At 37.0% G+C, this 26,498-nt stretch overlaps 1 protein-coding gene across 5 annotated transcripts in view; it reads left to right on the top strand.

Annotated features, from left to right (window-relative positions):
- srrm3 (serine/arginine repetitive matrix 3) overlaps window positions 1–26,498 on the top strand; it is a 66,780-nt gene that overhangs the window by 25,315 nt on the left and 14,967 nt on the right. For 3 of the 5 annotated variants that reach the window (XR_013288590.1, XM_077546467.1, XM_077546468.1), the window contains exons 2-10: window positions 3,347–3,636; window positions 12,083–12,178; window positions 16,866–16,958; window positions 17,823–17,903; window positions 18,770–18,838; window positions 22,810–22,845; window positions 23,454–23,504; window positions 23,896–24,003; window positions 25,182–25,347. Coding sequence is in view for 4 of the 5 variants with exons in the window: in XM_077546467.1 (XP_077402593.1) it covers window positions 3,359–3,636; window positions 12,083–12,178; window positions 16,866–16,958; window positions 17,823–17,903; window positions 18,770–18,838; window positions 22,810–22,845; window positions 23,454–23,504; window positions 23,896–24,003; window positions 25,182–25,347 (978 nt within the window). In the remaining variant the exon portion in view is untranslated. The remainder of the gene's footprint in view (window positions 1–3,346; window positions 3,637–12,082; window positions 12,179–16,865; window positions 16,959–17,822; window positions 17,904–18,769; window positions 18,839–22,809; window positions 22,846–23,453; window positions 23,505–23,895; window positions 24,004–25,181; window positions 25,348–26,498) is intronic. The other 2 variants (XM_077546469.1, XM_077546470.1) reach the window with 2 other exon arrangements.

The raw sequence follows: 26,498 nt of genomic DNA on the forward strand, positions 1-26,498 counted from the left end.
TCTCTGCCTTTATGAGGGTCCGGCTTTGAGCTTCCGCCGCCGTCGGCCACCTGGGGCACGTAAACGGGCAAATTTTGGGCCAACTCCAAATTTTTTATATATATATTTTTTTTTTTACATCACTTAAAAGTCTTCAAACTCTGACGAGCTTTATGATGAGAAAACACTGTCACAGAATATCAAGTGCTAATTTATGGTGCGATGCATCCTGCTGTCCCGCCACCTGTTCTGTCAGCTGAACTGAGTCACTTCACCCAAAGCCGGCACAGACACAACATAAACTGCTCGCTGCACAAAACTCGAGATAAGATAACAACGTAGTAGCCTGTTTTTTTTTTGTTTTTTTTTTTTACCCACCCCGCCTGGCGTCTCCCGGTCTCGGCTTTAACCCTCTATGACAATGATTAAGTGCCTTAGCTTCTCTTCTGTGGCTCCTCAATGAAAAATGAAGCCATTAGATTTGCACTGGGAGAAAAGGGAGACACTCCTGAGGACGTGAAGGCCTTTCTCCTCTCACGGTCTTCCAGTCTGGATTTAATGGGACTATTCATCTTGGTCATCTTAATCAAAATGTCCCTTTGCCACTCATACCAGATACATTTGTATTCCTGGGGAAAAAAAAAGAAAACTCTAATGAGCAATGTTAGAAAATTACTTTTTCTTTGGTCCTTCCTCGGGTCTCCTGACGGCCTCACGGCTCTGGCTGGAAGTGTTCGGTTTAGGTGAACGGCATGGGATTTTTTAAATTGGTTTTAGGTGAACTAATGAATACACAAACACGCACAAAACAAAAAAAAAAGAGCAAAGATGATGACATGTCAAATCGGTAAAATTACCGAATGAACAATACTGAGCTCTCCAGAAAAAAAGAAAAGAAAAGAACTTCAAAGAATGCAGACCTCAGTCGAGTTAAATCCCGTGTATGACACGCCCCTCCCCAAATCATCCTTAAAAACTTGTGTATAACACGACCCTTGATTTCCTGGAAAACTTTATTCCACTGGCCAACATTTTTTTTTTCTGAGTGCCAAAGATATTTTCAGAGGTGAGCATTCCGTCAGTCTGTTACTGACGGACAGTCATTTCCCTGACAAATTTATGAGAAACTTAAAAAAAAAAAGATAGACCAAGTGGTTTTTCGTCCTTCAGTGTAATCGTAACTCACTGGGTCCTCTTTGTCCGTCACTGACAGTCGCCCGTTTTGTTGAAGAATGATGGACTGCCCACCTCTGTGTATCGTTCCTAAAATAGTGGTGGCAAAGTGATGACGGAAGATGACGGACTGATGATTACGGTTTGGTTGGGCTTGAGGAAAAAAAATTACGGAAGGCTAACAAATGACGGACCGCCAATTTTTTGGGTAAATTTGCCCACATCTGAATGTTTTATTATATATATATATATATATATATATAAATCAATAAATTGATAATTCATTCGGGGAAGTCAAAAATGCTTGTCATTTATTCTTTAATTTAAAGTGAACAAGCTTGTTGTTTGGTGCTAATATTGCCGAATTTTGAAACGTGATTTACAATTGCCGTCTTTCACAATATTGGATCAAAAATGAAAGAATACCGTATGGACATGCTTTAAACGACAGATACAGCCTCAAAGTTGTAGCATTAAGAAAATATTATTATATTATTATTAGCACTGTTTAAAAAAAAATGCATATGTCAAAAAGGAGAGTCAATTCCGAAAAAACAATGTCATTTTCGGATTCAGCGACATCAAGCTACCCTTAAACCATCTCCAGAAAAAGGAGAAAAAAAAAAGAAAGAAAAAAAGAAACGTTCTTGCCACCAAAATGTTTATTGACCAGTGTTATCATATGAATGAATAACGATTCAAAATATACCAATAAAGTGTAAATCCCTGAAAAATGTGACTTGATTCTTTTCCGGCAGACAATTTGCAAATGGCGTGCAAATCACCTCGTCACTCACTGACACTTGGCAAAAACACATTTATGGTGTTGAGCAGGACTGGTGGACGGTCCTGCCCAAAAGAGCACGGTCGGTCGCCGCCAGCGCTGTTCATGAGTCATGCGCGTCCGCACGTAGCCCCAATCCAGTGTTTGTGTTTGTAGTGTTTACAGATCATTCTGACGTGCTGCTCAATTCAGACAGAAAACCCTGCAGCTTGTCGTGACATATTAACATCACATCACAAAAAAAAAAGCTGGCAGTGAATTTTTTTTTTATTATTATTATTTTTGGGGGCTTACCATTGCGGGTGTGCATACGTGATGTGGAATTTACAATTCATTGGTATTTTAACTGTCCTTCATTGAGTAGGGCTTTGTCCTAAGTCTCAAGGTTATATTTTCAAATGCTGTCTGGCAGTTGGTGTGTTTTATAGATTAAGGGTATCTCAACGTTCTTAACCCTGGAGAACCCAAGAACCCTTTTCTTCTTTGGAAAATTAGGAATTATACATTAAATGACTGCTATAAGTTCACTGAACACCAAAATATATGTTTTTTCAATGTTTTTTTTTTCAATTTAATCCCTAATTTAGGATTAGGGCGAAATTTGACCCTTTGTGATTTAGGGGTTTCATTTCGAAAAATCAGAATAACAAAAACTGTCAGTAAACTATTTAGAATTTAAGAAAATAATCAATCAAATACACAGCTACATTGAACAATATAATTTTTTTTGTTTTATTTGTTGCATTTTAGCCATCTTGTCACCACCACTCTGGCTCATGTAAGTGCAATATTCATCCACTAGATGGCCCCATGGAGGGGTCAGAAGTGGCACTCTGGACTTTTGAAGTTAAATTTGTAAAAAAAAAAGAAGAAAAAAAAAAGGTCTTTGTTATTTGAGTAGCAGAATTTATAGGGGCCAAATTTGACCTTGTGGGTTCTCCAGGGTTAATATTGAATATAAGGTCAGACCAAGGACATGTTGAGGGGACATATCGCCACATAATTATATAACCAATTCCTCCTGCATCTGATCTATATTTGGTAGCAATAAAAAATGATACATGGAAAAATCCTGTTAAATATCCCGAGACGCTTGCATTGCTTAGGTTACTTACGTAAGCTTCTAACTCTGTAAGACCTTAGCAGATCATGTTGTAATTTGTGGTGACTTTGTAAGATTTGAGTATATTTTGGCCGCTTGGATCCAGATGAGATTGTAAATCTTTATCTTCACGGAGCTTTTGGACCGTAGCCATCCAGGCATTGATTTTGTATTTGACAAATGGCAGATGTCTGTATTGCTTTATATTTTCTGTATTTTTTATCATACGAGTGTTTGGGAATAAATTCTTAAGAAAAATGAGTCATTTTGACTTAACAATCTGTCTTTGTCTCGTCTGTCCCTTACAGTCTACAGTCATCATGTACGATGCAGCAAGGGTACCATCTCCCAAGGATGGTGCGAACGGGCTGACCAAGCCACTAGTCCCCGCGGCAGGACCAGAGATGGGGGCAACAGCGGGAGGAGGGGGGGGCCTAACGCCACCCATGGCCCTACAAGCGAAAAGTGAAGAGGAAGAAGAGCCTCAATCAGAACCGGTTTTGGTGAAAAAGCCGCGAAGAGAGATACTGGACCATGACAGGAAGAGGAGGGTTGAACTCAAATGTATGGAGCTCCAAGAGATGATGGAAGAACAAGGGTAAGTTGGAGTGTTTCATGTGATAATTGTGTGCTGGCCAAAGGTCAGTTATTTAAATGTTCAAATACCATCGGGAGATCAAATTAAACTTTTGTCCTTTTGCGGGCGCCGCAGAAGGACACAAGTATTAAATTAAATTGTGTGAGAGACAGCACATTGGCTTGCTGTGTTGACCTGACTTTGAGATTGCTAGCTCGGATTCAAAAGAGCCACCAGAATAAGCAGTCGAGATAATATATGGATGGATGATCCTCATTTTCCTTTAGAGCCACTGTAGTTGTCACATATACCGATTTTTTTTATTCGATTCGATTTTAAACAGTTGGGGCCACCAATCTTAAGTAAAAAAAAAAAACTGTTTAATTCTTCCAAGTAGTAAAAGAAGCAATAGAAGATGCTAGGCTAACTGTTAGTCTATTTGGCAACTTAATGACGGTTACAAACGCTCCTTCTGGTCATTATGGGACTGCTGAAACTCTCCACCCTAGAAAATCCCCAGATTTTTCCGCAAAAATGCGGCCCGTACCGTAGATCGCACCAGGACAAATGAGGTATCAAACAATGCGGCTCGATCTGACTCGGTGCAGCATTACTTTTCTAGGAATTCCGAGTTACCATGGCGACACAATTCCCAAAAAACTCCCATAGGAAATGAATGGAGAAAGGGGGAACAAATTACAGATCAAGCACCTTTTTCCAAGACACGCTCCGCGCGCATACGTTATCCGACCGATATGAATTTTAGCTCATTTTGTAGCAATTTTTCCCATCTTTAGCGCAGTGTCGAAATTTATTTTAAGGAATTAAAGCTCTCCCCCCTGTGCGGGTTCAAAGACAGTGAGTGAAATAGCCTACTATTACACTCTGTGGAGCAATTAGGCTTTGAGTGGCGGGAACCAAAAAAATATATTTCCAAAAGTCAAAAGTTTCACTTCAACTCGTCACCATGGCCACAATCTTTGCTCACTAGACATCAAATTCTCACATTTTGTAGTGACAAGTCTCTTCTTTCAGACAAACTAACTTTTATTACAAATATCTGTTTCCTTGCAATGACATTTTTAAAAATGTCACACACAAAAATAAGAGCCAAGAAACATTACATCCGAAACTGCCCTGGAAAATGTTGGCTACTTTTGTTTTTGCACATTTTTGATGCAAAGCAGTGTTATTTACGATTGTCGGTACTGACTCTTTTGAAAGATATCACTCTTAACACATCCACAGTATTTGATAACTGGCAAAGACATTTAACATCATTTAACACACGTGATTGGAGGAGGGGGGGAGGGGGTTTGGGGACTACAAAATCTAGTCAGATTTTTACAGTATGTGTTAAGGGTGTTAGAAAAAATCGATTCGGCAATATATCGCAATATTACAGCGCGCAATTCTCGAATCGATTCGATATGCGTCCGAATCGATTTTTAAACATCAATTTTTTTTATGGGAATATTCAACAAAACGTCTTACTTGGGGTTAGGATTCACACATTAAGCATGGAAGAAGGTTATATTAATGCAACATAAAGCCATAATATTTTAAACAGACCTGTTTGCTAAATGCAGCGGCTCAGTTATAAGCCTAAATTTTAAGATAAATAAATACATTTTCATACAAAGCTTACAGTGTACATGTACAAGTTTACTGATGAGTATTTTCTAAATTTGAGTAAAAAAAATAAAATAAAAAAAAATAAAAAATAATCGTATCTGGATTAATCGGCATCGAATCGAATTGTGACCTATGAATCGTGATACGAATCGAATCGCCAGGTACTATTAAGGCAATTCACACCCCTAGTATGTGTGGAGGACTAGTGATCTAGTGGAACAGTACAACCGATTTTACAATCTAGCTAATGATGGCGTAAAACAAGCGGAATGCGCTCTACTCGGTCTCTCTTGAAGGACACCAACCGCTCACCTCAGCATTAACGCTCCGGGCCGACTCAAGCCATCTTGTTTGGCTGTCAAAATGGCCAATCTCTTCTTTCCTGCATGTCCTCAGACCGCCCCTCCCCGAGTTATTCTAATGCGCCCTTGTAACAAGAGCGTGACACTGTGAGTATAGTATTATGGGATAGAGAAGTGGAGACACGGCGGGGCTTGAGACACAATTAAGAGGATGTGCCGGGAGCTTGATTGTCTGAGTCATCGTGTTGACTTGAAGTCTCGATGAACTATTGGACCATGGGGGGGGGGGAGGAATGTCAAGAGTGATGGTCAATTGGTAAGAAGCTATTCGAGAACCTCAGCAAATGTATCCGCATCCGGTTATTTGTACAGTACATGTGACATGTAAAGAAAACACGGACAAATATGGTAGCCTTGCGACTTTCCTGAATAATGTCATGGAAATGATATTGCAAGGTGGCATAGTGATGATGCGTCGTTACCAGTCGCCCTGTGGCGGCCGAGTGAGTCGTTTTCCAGCTCGCTAATGAGCGCTACTCGCGGCACCTCGCACCTTTACAAATGTTTTCACAAAGCCGTCGTCTCTCTGCAAATGTGCACTTAGTCGTCTTTTGACACATTAAGCTGAGCCAGAGAAAGAAAATGGAAGATTAAGAATCCATTAAACAAGCACGTTTTCCACGAGACAGGCATATTTTGTATTTGCTAAAAAAAAAAAAAAATTGTCAGTCAGTATATTTGCAATGTAAGCATTCGGTGCAATAAGCCACAGATAGTAATGTCTGCTTTTTTTATGTCAATACACTCTCAGTGGTTTATTATTTAATACAAGATTGTGGAGCCCTCATCCCCCCTTACACTGAAAACGTGCTTAATATGCCCATGCCCAGTGCTTGCAAGTGATGAATTGAAACTAATCATAAACTTTTGATGAGTGTTTAAAAATAATAATTTAGGTTGTGAAGTGTGCTTCCAAAATTCCAGGTATTGGAAAATTTCCACACACACATTATATTTATTTTATTCTCTGTAACTTTTACATGGAAATGACTTCAAAGTATCAACATATTTTTGGAAAAAATATTGCTCTATCCAGTATCAACTAATTCTATGCGTTCGTTTCTGCTTATGTCTTTTTGCATATCTGAACGTTAACAATAAACGTATCATTAATTTGTGTGCAAAGTATCAAACTTCCACTGTACTACAAAATAAAACTGAAAAGAAATACTTTAAATGCAAGGCGTGTCAGAAAAGTTACAGGACCGCCGTCACAAAAGATTCATTTCAAATCCAAAATGCAAACTACAAGTTTTGTTTTCCTTGGAGGTTCTGTAATCCCGCTGGACTCTTAACACACTTTCCCAGCCTTCCCTGCCACGGGTCCGGTCCACGCACACCTGGAAGGATTCTACCCTGATCCTCAGCAGCTCCATCGTCACAGCCATCTTCATCTCATCCAAATATTCCAAATGTTTCCCCCTTGATCCCCCCCCCCCCCCCCCCCCTGAGCTTGGGCAAAAGGAAAAAGGTATCGCGAGTAGGTGCGTCGTCATGGTAACGCAGCCACAACTCTTTCTTCTTCTCACGCACTGAACAAAGCAATCGCCGGCAAGATAGAAATGCTGATGGCGGGCAAGCGGTTTGAAAATTTTGTGACACCAGTCCTGGAACTTTTCTGACACACTTTTGCATTAACGCTAATCGAAACCGAAGCGAGCCTGAACCGAGCTATATGCTAAGTTTGACTTCAAGCATTTCACAGTTAGCACTCTGTCGCTGGCTTGTTTTAATTCGGCCCCTGAAATAGAAACGTGGAAGTGTTCGCATTGTGCCTCTTGTCTTCCCGCCGCCTTTCAATCTCGCTAACTACACTGCGGCAGAATTGATGGCCGCGCTATTTAATGGATGCACAACAGTCCCTGGGCTCGACTTGTGGAAGCAGCGTTTTTCAAGCATCCAACACACTGATAACACACGCATGCAAACACATTCTTAATGGAGGGATAATAGCACCAACGCTGTCTCGGGGTTCGATGTCTTCTTCCTTTTAGAGCATTGCGAGTTAATGGAGATAATCCACAGCCGATCCAATATGTCAAATGACTGCAATTGCACTCTTTAATTGTGGTGATTTGTTACGGTGCGCCTGACAGGGTGCGCCGCACTCTAATCAATGTTTCTTGGCTTGCTGTCCTTTCAGATAATCGGAAAGATTTTTTTTTTTAAAAATGTTGCCTCCTCTGGCTCCAAACACATGCAAAATAAGGTGCCACAGTCCATTACAATTTGAATTTAATTGAAATGATTGATTTATTTATTATTTTTTATTTGATTATTTATTTCATTTTTAATGAACTCATTCCCTGCCATTGACGGCTATAGACGTCAAAAATTCATTTTAACGGTTTCTATTAGTTTCACATTTTTTCCCCCACTTTTGTTAACAAGAGTATGAAAAACTTGATTTTTTTTTTTAAATTGTACATTTAGAACAGATATAAAATTTGTGATTAATCGTGAGTTAACTAGTAAAATGATGCGATTAATTACGATTACAAATTCTAATCGCCTGATGCCCCTAATTTTTAATAATCTTTTTTCAAATTTTTATTTTTAAAAAAACAAACAAAAGAAGAAGAAAAGATTATAAATTATTATGGGCGTCAGGTGATTAAAATTATTATTATTATTATTAACTATTGAAGTCATGGGATTAAATACAATAAAAATAAATAATTGCCTGATCCCCCTATTTTTTTTAATAATCTTTTCTTCTTTTTTTTTTTAATTAGGGGCATCAGGCGGTTAAAATGTTTAATTATAATTATTCACATGACTTCACTAGTTAACTCTTAATTAATCACACATCTGTTCTAAATGTTAAATAACAAAAGTACTAAACTAATAGAAATAGGTCAAATGAATTTTTTACGTCTATAGCCGTCAATGGCAGCGAATGAGTTCATATTGTTGCAACAATAACTCCAGTATTTCTTTTTATAGACACAGATTTGGAAAAGAACATATTTCACTCCATTCTATCACCAACTTCCAAATGACGACTTTTTGCCTTTTTTTTTTTGTTTATGAAAAAGGGATGCACATAATTATTTCATCCATTTAAGCACAATAAATGGGTCATGAAATAATTTGAGGCAAATCTAATTTATTTTCTCTTGAATTATTAACTGTTAACTGTAGGTTATATTTGAAAGAAAATATGGAATATTTGGTACATAAGGAACATGTACCACAGTTTTATATGAATAATTTAATGAATTAATAAATAAACATTCCTCTTCTGTTGTGATTATTAGCAAATCAGTGTCCCATCACCCATTGGCTACTCATGTTTTCCTTGGGGCTAACTAGTACCCGCTTCCACTATGTCTTTCTTTTTCTTTTTTTGGGGGGGTGGGGGGGCACTGCACATTAACCAGATCCTAGCGGTTATGGAAACCTTGACTTGTTAAACCCACGTTGCCCACCAATGCAAATACTACTATTTTCTTCCCCACACACACACAAAAAAAGCTACATTTCTTTGACAAATGAATTCAATTGCTTATTTTATCATAAAAAAATTTGAGGGAGCACCTCCACTTCCTGACAGACTTTGGGGAAATGTCTATACATTTCAATAAGTACAGTATTAACCCAAACATATCTTTACAAGCAATAAATGCAAACAGCTCTGTGATCCTGACAATGTCAAGTCGATCTGGGATAAAGTGTATCTTGTCTCCTTTTTTCTTTTTGAGCTTTTCACAAAATCGCCCCTTTCTTCAATCAGCCCAGGTACGAGCGGAAAGCGTGCAAGGGCTATTGTACAATGTCAAGAGCACCAAACACATGGTAATGTGCGTGCTGTGTGTGGAAGCCATGAATATAAAGTGAGTGCTTAGGGTGTCCGTTGTGCGTAGGCGACAGCCGCTGGTTTGAGAGATTGGCCAACAGCAAGACCTGAAGCTGCCGTCAGACCCGCTGGGCCCTCTTCCAGCGATTGCAACGTTACATCACACTCGCGCTAATCTTATTCCCCGCACCGTGGATATGCTGATGGCTGCAGCTAAGAAGACGTGGTATCAGATTCTTTTTTAACTCGTTCACTGCCATTGACGGCTATAGACGTCAAAAATTCGTTTGAGCTATTTTTTTATTAGTTAATTTTTTTTTCCACTTTTGCTAACAAGAGTATGAAAACCTAGATTTGTTTTTATTGTACTATTAGAACAGATATAAAATCTGTGATTAATCGTGAGTTAACTAGTGAAGTCGTGCGATTAATTACAATTAAAAATTTTAATCGCCTGACGCGACTTAAAGATTAAAGATTTTTTTCCACTTTTGTTAAGAGTATGAAAACCTAGAATTTTTTTTATTGTACTTTTAGATGTAAAATTTGTGAATAATCGCGATCTTGAAAATGAGGGGTGTCAGGCGATTATAATTTTTAATCGTAGTTAATCGCAGGACTTCACTAGTTAACTGATGATTAATCACAAATTTTTATATCTGTTCTAAATGTACAGTAAAAAATAGTTTTTATAGTCTTGTTAACAAGTGGGAAAAAATGTATAACTAATATAAATAATTCAAATGAATTTTTGACATCTATAGCCGTCAGTGGCAGTGAATGAGTTAAACCATGAAAAGTAAACACTTTTCTACCCTAAAATGAGCCACTGGTTAATTCATAAGATGTCTCGGAACTTGTCCTGCAGCAGTTACAGCAAGCGCCGAATTCCAATTCAGTGTTTATATTAGATTGCTTTGAAACCATATCTTTTTCTTCTTCTGTCCTGGTTTACATATTCCATCATTTTCATTTTTTTTTTTTGCAGATCTGTTATACACAGGTATTGTTTTGATCATAATTTGAATGTACAATAATGGTTTGGCTGGGTTGTTGCCTTACTGTCACCCTAAAACTAATCTAATTTTGTTCTCATTTTCAGGTTGTGATTTTCTAGCAGCGTATCTGATCGCACAATATTTGTGTGTTCTGTGATTGTCATTCGAAAAGACAGATAATTGAGGAATCTACTACCACTCAGAAATTCCATTTTGCTGGATTTTTTTTCATGTGCAATGATATCAAACCCATCTCAACACCCTTGATAAAGGTGGAACAAACAAGACCTACAGACAATAATAATCCTTGACGGTAGAAAATCCCTGCAGCCAGATTATAGGTCCAAAACCAGCAACAATCAAAATAATGTAAATGCAGAGTACTGATTAAATTCCGCTACCATTTTGAGACCACGTGAGAGCAGATCGCCTGTAAAAGAGCTGCGGACGAGTTCATGCTTAATCAAGCAGATAGCGATCATCCATTACTCCGCCCCCCTCGTCATTGTGCAAAATCTGGCGAGTGGCCACATTTTTACAGCTTCATAATGCTTTTTCCTCCCCATTCGTGCTTCCCTCGACCTCATTACAGCTCATTACTGCAGCGACAAGGGCAGAATGTGGGGAGGATGATGTGACACAGGTGTGAGTCCACCAGCGTATCCGCTCGGCGGTGCGAGTGCCCTGCTACGACATGCGCTGACCCGCATGTCTATGGTTTGACAATCTGTTAGCCCAACAGGACTGACGTCCTGTAAGTGCCGCAGTCGCGCTTGTTCAGCGAAGGCTGGCTGAATTAATGTCGTCCACCTTGCACAGACAACACTCTTGTTGTGAGAGGCCACATAGAGCATTTTAACTCATTCACTGCCATTGACGGCTATAGACGTCAAAAATTTCATTTGAACTATTTATTTTAGTTTAAGATTTTTTTTCCACTTTTGTTAGCAAGAGTATGAAAACCTAGATTTTTTTTAATTGTACTATTAGAACAGATATAAAATGTGTGATTAATCGTGAGTTAACTAGTGAAGACGTGCGATTAATTACAATTAAAATTTTAATCGCCTGACGTGACTCAAAGATTATTAAAAATTCGGGGCGTCAGGCGATTACATTTTTTTAATCGTAATTAATCGCATAATTTCACTAAAAATTTTAATCACCCGACACCCCTAATTTTTAATAATCTTTTCTTTAATAAAAATAAAAATGATTGTAATTATTTTTTTTCAAATTTTTAATCATCTTTTTTTTTTTTTTTTTTTTAAAGAAAAGATTATTAAAAATTAGGGGCATCAGGCGATTACCATTTTTAATCGTAATTAATCGCATGACTTCACTAGTTAACTCACAATTAATCACAAATGTTGTTCTAAATGTACAATAAAAAAAAAATAGGTTTTCGTACCCTTGTTAACAAAAGTTGAAAAAATGTTAAACTAATAGAAATAGTTCAAATGAATTTTTGACGTCTATAGCCGTCAATGGCAGTGAACGAGTTAATAGGGTGTGGTGTATTTATCTGTATCCGCCCACTGACAATTTTACAACAAGAAAAATGAAAATCGAGCAGTGTTGACCTTTGACATGCTACTCCTCCAATGTATTGTCAGCACAAAGGCAAAGCACTTATATATGACTTATTATTCTTTCTTCTTGTACATGCTCAGGTACACAGAGGAGGAGATTCGACAAAAAGTGAGCACATTCAGACAAATGCTGATGGACAAAGAAGGGGTCATCACCAGAGATGGATCACAACCAGTGTACGTTATTTTTCTTCTTCTTCATATTTTCTCCATCTTCTTCAGCAACTCCAAAAGATGCTCGTGTAAACGTCTGTTTTACGTCTGGCTCGTTTGCCGGAAATCTGTTTCACTAATGACAATGCGTATCAGGATGAAACGTCACAAAGTAAAGGCGCACAACGTTTGTGCAAAGGCATTACTATAGCACCATTTTGCAATAATAAACATAATAATAATAAATATATTTGTGGGGAAAAGGGAGAAGTTGTCATTTTCAATTTACAAAATGGGCAGGAGTCCATTTGAAAAGAAAATGCCACTCCTCGAACACTCCGTACAGTTCAAAAGTCAGGGCTCGTTGTACTCATCTGGGCATTGGTGGAGCATGCATGATGTACAAAAATCGTTAACATTGCCATTTGAAACTCCACAGTGCACCTTTAAATAACTTCATCAATTACTATAAAATTACTGTTTGATGAAAAAAAGAAAAAAAAGAAAGAATAAAAAAAAGCAAATATAAAATGCGTGATTAATTTGCGATTAATCATGAGTTAATTATGAAACTCGTGCGATTAGTTACAATTAAAAACTTTAATCGGCTGTGTGTGTCTGTGTTTCTTATTTATTTATATAGTGTCTAGATAAACATTCTCTACTTGAATAAAAGTACAATTATTTGTATAAAAAACAACTTTGGTAAAAGTACTCATTCAAATAATTACTCAAGTAAAAGTAAAAAAGTACAGGCTCTGAAATGTACTTGATGAGTTGAAGTAAAAAGTATTTTTACCGGATGTTTTATCCTACGGCAAATTAAAAAGGTATTAAAAATTAAGATACATATAGCGCAGGGTTCACCAATTCCGGTCCTCGAGGTCCAGAGTCCTGCAGGTTTTAGATGTTTCCGCCAACCATCATACCTGATACTAAAGATCAAGATCGTCGATGAGCTGATTATGACTGTTTTGAAAATGTATCAAGTAAAAAAGTACAGATACTCATGTTAAAATGTAACAAATAAAAGTAAAAAGTAGTCTAGAAAAAAAAAATTCAGGTAAGTACAAAGTACTGAGAAAAAAACTACTCAAGTACAGTAACAAAGTATTTGTACTTTGTCATTTCCCATCTCTGGATTTGTTTGCATTGTTGTTGTTATCTGCCTTATGCTAATTAGCCCTATCAAAACAATGCTGTTGATGAAAGTATCAGTCAAAATATGCATTTTATCCTAAGCATTATATTTCTTTTGCCACTTGAAAAATTCAGTAAAAAAATAAGAAGCTGTTAAAGCCTTTCTTTTGTCTTCTTTTTCTTCAAACTGTTAGTTACTAAAAAATGGGAGAATGGTGGTACAGTGGCGCTGACGTGACCTGGCAGTCTGTAAAATAATGACCGCTAATGGCAGCCTGCTTCCCTTCTTCCAAACGAGACGAACGATCGTCCTTCCTCCGCACTTCAGCCGGCATCTGCTGACATTTAAGCAGAGCACGCGGAAATGCGGAGGCTCGGCGCGGAAGCGGCTGCAGGAGTTCCGCAGCAAGTTGATGCACACAGAGGAGGACGGATTAAGGCCAGAGCTGCGGTCGAAATGAGAATTTTATTTTATTTTTTTTAGCTTTTTGCACTTCTGAGTCCATTTGGGGAGTTCAGGCCTTGATTGAGTGCAACTTCTCTACGAAAGCATTGATGTGGAAAATTGAGAAGGTTGTAATTTACAAAGTTGTTGTCCCCTGCACTTTTCCAAGCCTCGGCGCTCACTTGAGGCTTCCACGACACATTATTGCTGCTAGTAATGGATGTTCCTCTGCCCAGACAAATGGAAGTGTCCAAATATGGGACATTATGGAAGCTCGGTTTTATCACTTTAAATGAAAAGTCTAACCACTCATGGCTGAAGTGTTTCAAGCCGATTGAATCCTCGGTTTTCTGGGAAAACATCGTAAAACTAATTTCCAATTTTTTTCTGTACGTTTTTTTTGTTGTTCTTCATATTTTGGGCATAGATGTTTTTTTCCATGCAGAAGATTTGTTGACTGTCCTAAGTGAGTTTATTTGAGTCTCTTAAGAGTTTTTTATTTTTTTAACTCCCACATTTTACACAGGAACTATTGACAGTCAAAGCCCTCAGTGGCAGCTTAGTACATGTATACACTAGCAAGAAAACAGCCCACAGCAAACAGGAGGTGCTTGTACGTCACTCTGTTTGCCGATATCTGCTATGGATTTCTGTCTGGAGAGATTGGAATGCAGACACAGATGGAACTTAATGTGTAAAAAAAAATAAAAACAATGGATGCTATATATCAAAACTGTATAGACGAATACAATTATGTCAAATCTCACTCAAAATTAATTCACTTGACATAGCAGATGACATATCGCTGGTGTCGGTCTGAATCCTTGCACCTTCAAACTAACCCCTTTAAGGAAACTAAAATAACAGCATTGTTGAGCTATTAACATTGCATTGTCAAAATAGCGAGCAAAAAATCTGTCAGGTGTACGTTGGCGTATTAGGGCCACGTATTAACTCATTCACTGCCATAAATTCATTTAAAAATATATATATAACAATTTCAAATTAGGGGGCGACAAGCAATTCGATTTTTTTTTAATTGTAATTAATCACATGACTTGACTAGTTAACTAATGATTAATCACAAATTTTACATCTGTTCTAAATGTACAATAAAAAAATCTAGGTTTTCATACTCTTGTTAACAAAAACTAATAGAAATAGTTCAAATGAATTTTTGACGTTTATAGCCGTCAATGGCAGTGAATGAGTTAAAATATTTCTTTAGAGGGCGGGGGCAATATTCTGAGAAAGAAAAAACATAAATTCATTTAAAAAAATATATATATAAAAAATTCAAATTAGGGGGCGACAAGCAATTAGATTTTTTTTTAATTGTAATTAATCACATGACTTAACTAGTTAACTAATGATTAATCACAAATTTTATATCTGTTCTAAATGTACAATAAAAAAATCTAGGTTTTCATACTCTTGTTAACAAAAACGAATAGAAATAGTTCAAATGAATTTTTGACGTTTATAGCCGTTCAATGGCAGTGAATGAGTTAAAATATTTCTTTAGAGGGCGGGGGTCAATATTCTGAGAAAGAAAAAACAAACTCACAAATTTGCCACCTTATACAGTCGCAAATGAAAAAAATATTGTGCAGGTGTAACTAATGAAGTGTCAGTTGAATGTACTTGCCACCGTTTTGAGGCGTCGTAGGTGTAGCTAGCTGCGTGCTAATGCCTCTCTTACTTAGCATACTTAGCATACTTAGCATATAGAGCCCAATTAAGAACCACCGCTGTCCAATTGCACCGCATGACAGTTGTTTTGACATATTTTGGAAGACAATCTGGCGAATTTGCTTGATTTGATATTTCAATAAATGTCTGGCATGATAGATTCAGATTGCTCTTTTCTGGCAGCTGTTGCTTTTCTCATTTCTGCGGTGTATTGGGGAAAATGGCACAAAATACTGTTAGCCATCTTCCTTTCTTTACTGCGCCCCCATCAAAGGAGGATTCTTGCCTGCCTCTATACTGTATATTGTATATGCTCAGGCCTGTTTTTTTTGTCACAGTGAGGAGGTTAGGTCAACAAAATCCAATTGCATGAAGCAAACCAATGAGTGCAATCCCCCCCCCTACTTTTTCTTTAGCGCCTGCAAGGTCACATGCGTCGGCTCAGAGGACGCAACAAGGGGGGTGTGAGGAATTCTGGGCGAGACTGCCGCTGTTTACTATTGCACTCAAAACGATCTATTCATCGTATTTGTTTTGAATACGGCTTTCAGTTGACTTTGAGGGAGAGGCGGCATACAAAAATCCAAATGAATGAAATACTGCTCAAGCAGCGGCATTTATTTATCGTCCACATTGAATGCAGTCATTTTTTCGTTTAATCCCCCACAGACACATTTTGTTTCAAGTATTTATATTATTTTGAATTGTTGGCAAAAATTCCACAATAAATAAAACAGGGATGTGATTTTTCCGCTAATTCGCGGAATTCCGCTTTTTTTTATCTCCCCCCAAAAAGAAAAAATTTCGATTATTTATTTATTTATTTATTTTTTAGTAGTAGTAGTAGTAGTAGTTCATTGTGTATGCACATGACTCCGACAGATAACATCTTCTGCTATAACAAAGACATTTGTGGTATGCTCTAATATGAGTTACTTTTCATTTGGTCATGATACAATTATTTGTTCATGAAATTTGAACTCTTCAACATTATTTATGTGTTAACTTAGTAATCACATTAGTTAGATATGATGATATTCTCAGTGATAGTTTTTAAAAGCAAAGGCAGTCCAATGTTTTTGAATGTGACTGATTTTGAGTTGACTAAAACTGCCATTTTATATGGGATAGTTCAATATACATTGAAAATTTATGCTGTTGTTTTGTCTATTTCTTTGTCATGTGAGTGCATTGAAAGTACTTAAAAACACGGAAAACCCATGAGCTCCGGGGGGCTCTGCCCCCCTTGTCCCCCCACCAGGGCACTGCCCTGGACCTAGCTGGGTGCCAGCGGCCCCCAGACCCCCGGCTAAATTTTCAGATAATTTCACTTTGGTCAAATCACATCCCTGATAAAAACGCCTCCTCAAGTTCAACAACAGATTTCCCTTTTCCCCCCCCCACCATGTTCAACCGCACGCTGCCATGTTTTAGGGTCAACCACATGCACTACTACCCCGAGGATGATAACGAATTGCCCGCTGATGAAGAAGGAGACTACGCTGATGATTATCAAAGCGACAACAGGTCAATCACACGCTCAATACACACTGTGTATAATGTTGACCCGTTGCTAATTCTCAAGCGATTCATTAAATCACGCGCCGTACGTATGTATTATATTCACGCAGACTCCACAAGTGTTTGATTCGATAATGTCGGCAGATGAAACGCGAGCGTTGAGATAAAAACTGCACTTAAAAGATCCTCAGCAATCGCCTGCTTCCAGTAGCAGCAAAGATAAATATCTATTGAAACATATAATTAATTCCCCGTAAGAGAGTTTCAGTATAATGGTTTATTTACATTGCAGTCATTTTTTTCTAATTTATTATGTCTTAATTCATTCTTATCTTAAAGTTGCAACTTTTCCATAGAATCCATGGCAGTAAAAATATGCTTTCTAGTGTTAAAAGTAATTATTTTGAGGTCTAATTTTGTTGAGGAAACGTTAAAAAGGGAAGACGATGCAACTTAAAAGATGTAATGAGCTAAGCGACTTATTGCTACATTCATTTAAGTTAAGCAACTCATCAGAAAAAAAGGTAGCAAGATCTACAACTAACTAAACAAAACTAGCTAAATAACCTCAAAACTTTTTCATTTTTTAGCATTGAGCTAACATCATTCTCCATCATTGCTAATCTAGTGATCAATAAAACCGCGAGACAATCAGATTCATTTGATTGTTTCCTCAAAAGGAAGAGATTCATTCAATGTTTACAATTGGCTGTGGAAATGTATGCAATGTCAGCATTTTTTCCTGAAAATGTTGATTACAATTCCAAATTTTAAAGACTTCGAATGAATTTGAAAATGGAGGTATTCTGAATGCGACCCTTTATGTAAAAGTCTCGCGCGCCCATTTCTGTCTTTTTGTGGTTGTTTCAGAGTAAAAAGGAAATCAAGCAGCTCTCCGTCCCCCCGTCCGAAGAAAAGAAAGAAGAAGAAATCTGGGCGCCGAAGAAGTCGGTGAGTACAGAATATATTGATGATTAACCCATTTACTGCCATTGACAGCAATAGATGTCAAAAATTCATTTGAACTATTTCTATTAGTTTAACTTTTTTTTTTCAATTTTTGTCTTTTTCTCACAATTAAAACCAAAAAATTAAAAGTTTTATTTTTCATCCACGACAATTACGATATCTGACAATTAACTCGTTCACTGCCATTGACGGCTATAGACGTCAAAAATTCATTTTAACATTAGTTTAACATTTTTTCCCACTTTTGTTAACAAGAGTATGAAAACCTAGATTTTTTTTGTACATTTTGAACAGATATAAAATTTATGATTAATTGTGAGTTAACTGGTGAAGTCATGCGAATAATTACGATTAAAAAAAAAACTAATTTTTAATAATCTTTTCTCGAAGAAAATTATTATTATTTTTTTAAATATTATCATCTTTTTTTTATTTTTAAGAAAAGATAATTAAAAATTAGGGGCATCAGGCAATAACAATTTTTAACCGTAATGACTTCACTAGTTAGCTCACAATTCATCACAAATTTTACATCTGTTCTAATACAATAAAAAAAAGAAGTTAACAAAAGTGGGAAAAAATGTTAAACTAATGTTAAAATGAATTTTTGACGCCTATAGCCGTCAATGGCAGTGAACGAGTTAATTGTCAGATATTGTAATTGTCGTGGATGAAAACTAAAACTTTAATTTTTTTGTTTTTAATTGTGAGAAAAAGACAAAAAGCTTTTAAATAATTAAACAATACATTTTAAATACATATCCCGTTGGCACACTGGTTTGAGAAAAATTTGGAGTTTTACAGCATTGTCAGTCTGGTCACATTTCTTGCCTTCTTTTCACTGATAGGTTTGGCAGCTCATCGCCCAATCGCAGAGAGAAGAAGAAAAAGAGTAGCAAGAAACACAAGCGTGACAGGTGCGTGTATTTCTAAGCAATGAATAAGGTGCGGGTCAGTCATCACTTTAGCTCTTAATGTCCAACAATGACGTCTCACTTGCTATCGAAGAGCAATTGATTGCCCCTCTGGTTTGCTACGATGGCTTTTCACTCATTTACCACATGTTGCTTCCATTTGCTTTGGCAGAGAAGAGAAAGCTGAAGAGAAGAGAAAGTTGCTAAGAAAGGAATGAAAGAAAAGGAAGAAAAAGGGAAGATGAAAGAGAGACAAGACAGGAAAGAAGGTGCAGGAAAATAGTAAGCAAAGGAGGTGAGGAATTAAGGATAGAAGGTAAGAAAGAAATCAGGGAACTGAATGATGAAAGGAGGCCTTGTGGATGTCAAGAAAGAGATTGTGAGGTTTCTAGTTTACCAAGTGACAGCATAAAACCTGATGCATTTAAATTTTTGGGTGCTGGTCCAAGCCTTATTTTGCCGGTTTGGGAATTTGGCGGTCCACTCTCCACCACTCTGCTGGAACCACGTCTAAGTATTGGCGCAGGTAGCGTAACACAATATTGGTGAATTTCATCGAGGCGTAGGCAGACAGATTATGAACTCAAATTCTTCTTCTGCCATGTCAAGGTAGCGTCTGCTGTGCGACAATTTTGCAAGAAATAAGGAGGAGCAAAATGCCCATTTTTAACTATGCCGAGCTGTGTGCATCTACGAAAACGACTGAAAGCCAGTTTAGATCTGCAGATTTAGACGAGACTTTCAATGGCCAGGAAAATAGAGCAAACTAAAATATCAATTTACCCTCTTCTTAACTCATTCACTGCCATTGACGGCTATAGACGTCAAAAATTCATTTGAACTATTTCTATTAGTTCAACATTTTTTTCCCCACTTTTGTTAACAAGAGTATGAAAACCTAGAATTTTTTTATTGTACATTTAGAACAGGTATACAATTTTTGATTAATTGTGAGTTAACTACGGAAGTCATGCAATTAATTACGATTAAAAATGGTAATCCCCTGATGCCCCTAATTTTTAATAATCTTTTCTTTAAAAACAAAAAAAAAGATGATGATTAAAAAAAATAAAAAAAATAATTACAATTATTTTTATTTTTATTAAAGAAAATATTATTAAAAATTAGGGGTGTTAGGTGATTCAAATTTTTAGTGAAATTATGCAATTAATTACGATTGAAAAAATGTAATCGACTGACGCCCTTAATTTTTAATAATCTTTTCTTCTTATTTTTTTAAATCACGTCAGGCGATTAACATTTTTAATGGAAATTAATCGCATGACTTCACTAGTTAACTCATGATTAATCACAAATTTTATCTGTTCTAAATGAACAATAAAAAAAACTCTAGGTTTTCATTCTTTTGTTAACAAAAGTGGAAAACATTTTATACTAATAGAAATAGTTCAAATGAATTTTTTTCAAGTCGATAGGCGTCAATGGCAGAATGAATGAGTTAATATCTAAACACTCCTGCACCCTTGTTCCCCACTTCTCAGCTATCCCGCTTCTGCCTGGGTCCTCTTTGACCCCCTCTTGTTTCACCCGAGTGTCACACCCCAGCTGCGCGTGTCGCCGGTGCTTAAATAATGTATGGCTGAGGCACATAGGAAAAAGCATAAAGGGTCCCAGTACAGTACTGGATTCTTCCTATGCCATAAAATTCATACAGCTACTTGTTTGTGATAAACAGCTTTGCGAAACAGTTGAGATTTGTGTAATGGGACGGGGCATGCACGTTGTGGCAGGTGAGTTGTGCAGGTTTTTTTTTTTTTCCAATAACAGAACAATGAGTTCTCCAGAACAACAGCTCATATCCGCTACTTCCCAGGTGGCTCCCTCCATTGCTGCAATAATTCATAGATCAGCCCGTGACAGTTTTATTACCCCTCCTTCACCTTTCTAGTGCTGCCACTCACTGTAGGTGTGCGAATCAGCAGGGGAGATGTGGGTCGACTCTGCAAAATAGCGTGACTTCACTCCTTAACTCACGATTAAAATTATGCGATTAATTACGATTACAAATTCTAATCTGCTGACGCCCCTGATTTTTAATAATCTTTTTTCAAATTTTTATTTAGAAAACAAAAACAAAGAAAAAGAAAAGATTACAAATAATTAGGGGCGTCAGGTGATTACAATTAATTGTAATTAATCATGTGACTTCACTCGTTAACTCACGATTAAAATTATGCGATTAATTACGATTACAAATTCTAATCGCCTGACGCGCCTAATTTTGAATAATCTTTTTTCAAATTTTTATTTAAAAAACAAAAACAAAGAAGAAGAAAAGATTATAAATAATTAGGGGCGTCAGGTGATTAAAATTAATTGTAATTAATCACGTGACTTCACTCGTTAACTCACGATTAAAATTATGCGATTAATTACGATTGCAAATTCTAATCGCCTGACGCGCTTAATTTTGAATAATCTTTTTTCAAATTTTTATTTAAAAAAAAACAAAGAAGAAAAGATTATAAATAATTAGGGGTGTCAGGTGATTAAAATTAATTGTAATTAATCACGTGACTTCACTCGTTAACTCACGATTAAAATTATGCGATTAATTACGATTACAAATTCTAATCCTGCTGACGCCCCTGATTTTTAATAATCTTTTTTCAAATTTTTATTTAAAAAACAAAAACAAAGAAGAAGAAAAGATTATAAATAATTAGGGGCGTCAGGTGATTAGAATTAATTGTAATTAATCACGTGACTTCACTCGTTAACTCACGATTAAAATTATGCGATTAATTACGATTACAAATTCTAATCCTGCTGACGCCCCTGATTTTTAATAATCTTTTTTCAAATTTTTATTTAAAAAAAACAAAGAAGAAAAGATTATAAATAATTAGGGGCGTCAGGTGATTACAATTAATTGTAATTAATCACGTGACTTCACTCGTTAACTTGTGATTAATTACGATTACAAATTCTAATCGCCTGACACGCCTAATTTTGAATAATCTTTTTTCAAAATTTTATTTAAAAAAAACAAAGAAGAAAAGATTATAAATAATTAGGGGCGTCAGGGGATTGAAATGAATTGTAATTAATCACGTGACTTCACTCGTTAACTCACAATTAAAATAATTTGATTAATTACGATTACAAATTCTAATTGCCTGACGCCCCTGATTTTTGATAATCTTTTTTCAAATTTTTATTTAAAAGACAAAAACAAAGAAGAAGAAAATATTATAAATAATTAGGGGATTAGGGGATTAAAATTAATTGTAATTAATCACGTGACTTCACTCGTTAACTCACGATTAAAATTATGCGATTAATTACGATTACAAATTCTAATACTGCTGACGCCCCTGATTTTTAATAATCTTTTTTCAAATTTTTATTTAAAAAAAACAAAGAAGAAGAAAAGATTATAAATAATTAGGGGCGTCAGGTGATTACAATTAATTGTAATTAATCACGTGACTTCACTCGTTAACTCACGATTAAAATTATGCAATTACTTACGATTACAAATTCTAATCGCCTGACGCCCCTGATTTTTGATAATCTTTTTTCAAATTTTAATTAAAAAATAATAATAAGAAGAAGAAAAGATTATAAATAATTAGGGGCGTTAGGTGATTACAATTAATTGTAATTAATCACGTGACTTCACTAAATTTAAAAACAACAGCAAATGATGATTAAAAATTAGGCGTCAATGGCAGTGAATGAGTTAATACACAGACCTGTATGTAAAGACATGGATAAGAAGTTCACTAGCAAAACCATCACTGCTCACCAATTTAGTCCAAATATTTCCGCCAATTATTTGAAATTCCACCGTCATTTTTTTTTTTTGCTCATTAAAGGTCAGCCATCGTCACACGTCGCAACATGGAATTATGCAAAATATTTTAATTTTCTGGTTACTTTGCTTTAGTACGCACATGAATAATTCAGTTTAAGAAGCTGTCTAATAATAGCCTTGTTTACTCTTGTAGGTCAGCATCAGGCTCCAGTAAAAAGAGGAGGTACAGGTATGTGTGCTCGGCAAAGGAGAAGCAAACTCTATATACAGTATGATCACATATTGGTCAATGTATTGTGTAGAAATACAAACTGGATAAAAACTCACTTTTGTTTGAAACGCTTGTATTTTGCCCAAAAAATTTTTACCTTCAGATTTAGATGCAGGAAATACAGTTCAGGAAATTCCCATGACCTCATTCGCAGAAAAATATTGCGCAATGAAAAACATGCAACACACAAATGCAACAATAGACACGTGGTGTTAGAGAAGTCTAGTTAAAAAAAAATAAAAATCTTTACACAAATATGTTGTCTGCACCCCCACTAGTCCAAACATCAACATTACATTTGTGGAATATGAGTTATGCAGCAAAATTCCTCCGTTTTTATCCATCACAGGGGGCGGACATTTTGCCACTTGCTGTCGACTGAAAAAAACATCACAGTTGCTCAGGGCTCAAGTAACGACCGGCCACGGGAACAAAAATGCCATTATATGCCGTAATCTCTCGAAATATGCTTCTAATACTTTGCCCCGTGTGCAGCTCTCGTTTTGAATCAAATTGTGTATAGTATCGTAAAGGAAGTGATCCGGATCTCTTACTTTTTGTTTCAGGTCAGGCAGTCCAAAGGATAAACACAAAGACAAGAATAAACAGAAAAAGAGGTAAGACACAGGATCATGATTTTATCTATGCAACCGCATACACTGTGCATCTCACAGATTTTCAGAATTCCATTAGCGAAAGCAATACATGACTGAAACGGTGAAACAATCATCTGAGTTGTGAGCAGGTGGTCCGTCATACATTGATATTGCTATTTTTGAATCGTTTATGTCAGATGCAGCTTTACGCTTTAAGAGTCGAAAGCACAAATTGCTCCCCCAAGCTTTGCGCTCAATCTAAAAGCGTTCAGCTGCGCCTGACCCCTTTAAACATACAAGCAGATGGATGACCGAGTTTGAATTCTGCAAGTGTGTCCCCCGCGGCGTACTCATACATACAAATTCCTCCCTATTTGTGCACGTGTTTGTCCGTTTGTGGCTGTTCATTTAGGTCCCCCGCCGAGACCCCCAGAAGGAGCGTACAGCGCCAAGGCAGCTGCTGCAGCAGCCGCAGCGCTTCCCTGTCATCCGCCGGGAGCACCTCCAAATCTCCCAGCAGGTACATTCCGCAAATCACACGCATATGCGTGATTCTCTCACACGGCGGTATCATCCGAGTGTGCCCCAAAAAAATCGATTCTCATTTAGTACGATTCCGAATCGATTTTAAATGTCCCAAAATCATTTTATTTAAATTATTTTATGCTGTCTTGCCTTTGTCTGTGCGTGCCTTTATTTGGAGCGCTGTTCATGTTGTACCCGATTTGGCCACTTAGGGGGCAGTGTGGTTTCACGCGGTCTAATACACTGTTAAGTTGTAGCCACATTAGAGAGTCACGATCAAATTATTCCAATAAAAGTTGTTTTTTTTTTGCAGCGTGGAGACGTTCTTTTGAGTGATAAAAGTGCCGCGAGTAGCGCGCTAATTAGCATTAGCGAGTCGGACTGGAGTAGATCATTACGATTCCTTGCACGTCTATAGATTGAAGCAAAAATCATTGTCAATCAAATCATTGTGTAATCTAAAAAATTTTTTTAGCGCCATCTGGTGGTGAACTAATTAATTATTCATTCATTAAAAAAAAAACACTATTAACTCATTCACTGCCAATGACAGCTATAGACGTCAAAAATTAATTTGAACTATTTCTAATAGTTTTACATTTTTTTCCCACATTTGTCAACAAGAGTATGAAAACCTAGAAAAAATGTATTGTACATTTAGAACAGATGAAGTCATGTGATTAATTACAATTAAAAAATTTAATCGCCCGATGTCCCTAATTTAAAACTAAAAAGTATTAAAAATTAGGGGCGTCAGACGATTAATTTTTTAAATTGTAATTAATCGCATGACTTCAATAGTTAACTCACGATTAATCACAAATTTGATATCTGTTCTAAATGTACAATTTTAAAAAATCTAGGTTTTCATACTCTTGTTAACAAAAGTGGGAAAAAAAATTGAAATTAATAGAAATAGTTGAAATGAATTTTTTGACGTCTATAGCCGTCAATGGCAGTGAATGAGTTCATTTCAATAATATGCACATCAACGTACTAGACGGCACTAAATAATACACGCTTGTCCCTTTTTAAATTTGATTAATTCAGGGGCGGGTGTGCACCGATACCAGGTATCAGTATCGGGCTGATACTGTTAGTCCATCTTTATAACAACACAAGCAGTTTGTTTCATACCAAAAAACACACGATTTGGCGTCTGTGCTCTTCCAGACTGAACTCCAAGCACAAGAAGGGCGGAAAGAAGGCAGCGGGCGCGTCACTGTCCCCGGGTCCCAACAGTCCCGCCGCTTGGCACAACGGCGACCACACCCAGCGCGCTCACAATTGCCACAAAGCCGGCAGACTCAACCACACTGAGGGTGACAAGGTGCAAGATGTATGTCATCTCCTCTCTTCTACTCCCTTACTCCTCGCCCCTCCCCAACCTGCCCACACTTTTCTAACGTGAAACTTTATTTGATTTTTTTTGTCATCAGTAATTCATAGGTGACGGGACACATGCTTTTATGATTGTCCTTTTTTTACGTGATGTGTGGAAGACCTGCTGCCTTGTATCTGGCTTTCTTTTGACTCCTCCGCCATCTTGTTCATTGTTCTCGTTTTGCGCGCGACAACAGACGCAAGGTTCTTTCGTGCGTATGCGAGATCTTCTGAGTACAGAATTAGCATACTTCATCTAGGAACGCTACGACGGCAGAATAATGAGCAAAAAGACATGCGGCTCCTTTCAAGTGGTCGCTCACTGAAGCGTACGAGTAGAGTAAAGGGGAGAGGAAAAAAGTCGGGTTCGACTAGCGCAAATGCTTGGCTAAAGATTTGACAAACACAAAAAGAGGTTGCAGAACTTTTCAAGTTCAAAGCAAAACTGAAAATAAGAGCGACCAATCAGGCACATGATATTTTGACGTCGTGCGGCGAATGACCCAGAGTGCATCAACTGCTATTATTCCTGTTTAGAAAACTACGTTTGGACCACTGCCAGTTCCCAAATGCAAATAATTATCATAATATACAATGTAGAGCCTGATCCAAATGTCATTTTATTACATTTCACACAAAATCTCATACATGGCAATTAGTAGATTGTGCCTTATTTGTATGTTAGTTTAAAAAAAAAAAAAATTCAAAGGTGCAACCTGGACAAAAACAAATCGTCTCCTAAAGTCTTTCCAAACACGCTGCCGCCTCCTGTTTTGTATTCTTGCATGTGTCTTGCGAGACCTCATCTGATCTCTGTCTGCTTCTGCCATTCATTCTTCTTTCTTTTCTTACCCCCTTAATCAATCCAAATGGTATTTAACAATACCCCCCCCCCCCCCATGTTTCTCTCGTTTATATAAAAAGCACTCAAATGCTTTGGAGCTGGACCAAGTAGGTTAACTGGGTATGTGGAATCGTTTCTTCTTGTCAATCCAGTTGTCTTTCTGTCAAAAACAAAAGCTGTGCTCAGTCATAGATCCTCCTCTCCTCCAGGGGGCACTGCAACGGGAGTTCATTGATCGGGCTCCTTTCTATGTCAGTGTGCAT

This window comes from Vanacampus margaritifer, chromosome 16 (assembly GCF_051991255.1).
Source record: "Vanacampus margaritifer isolate UIUO_Vmar chromosome 16, RoL_Vmar_1.0, whole genome shotgun sequence".
NCBI lineage: Eukaryota > Metazoa > Chordata > Actinopteri > Syngnathiformes > Syngnathidae > Vanacampus > Vanacampus margaritifer.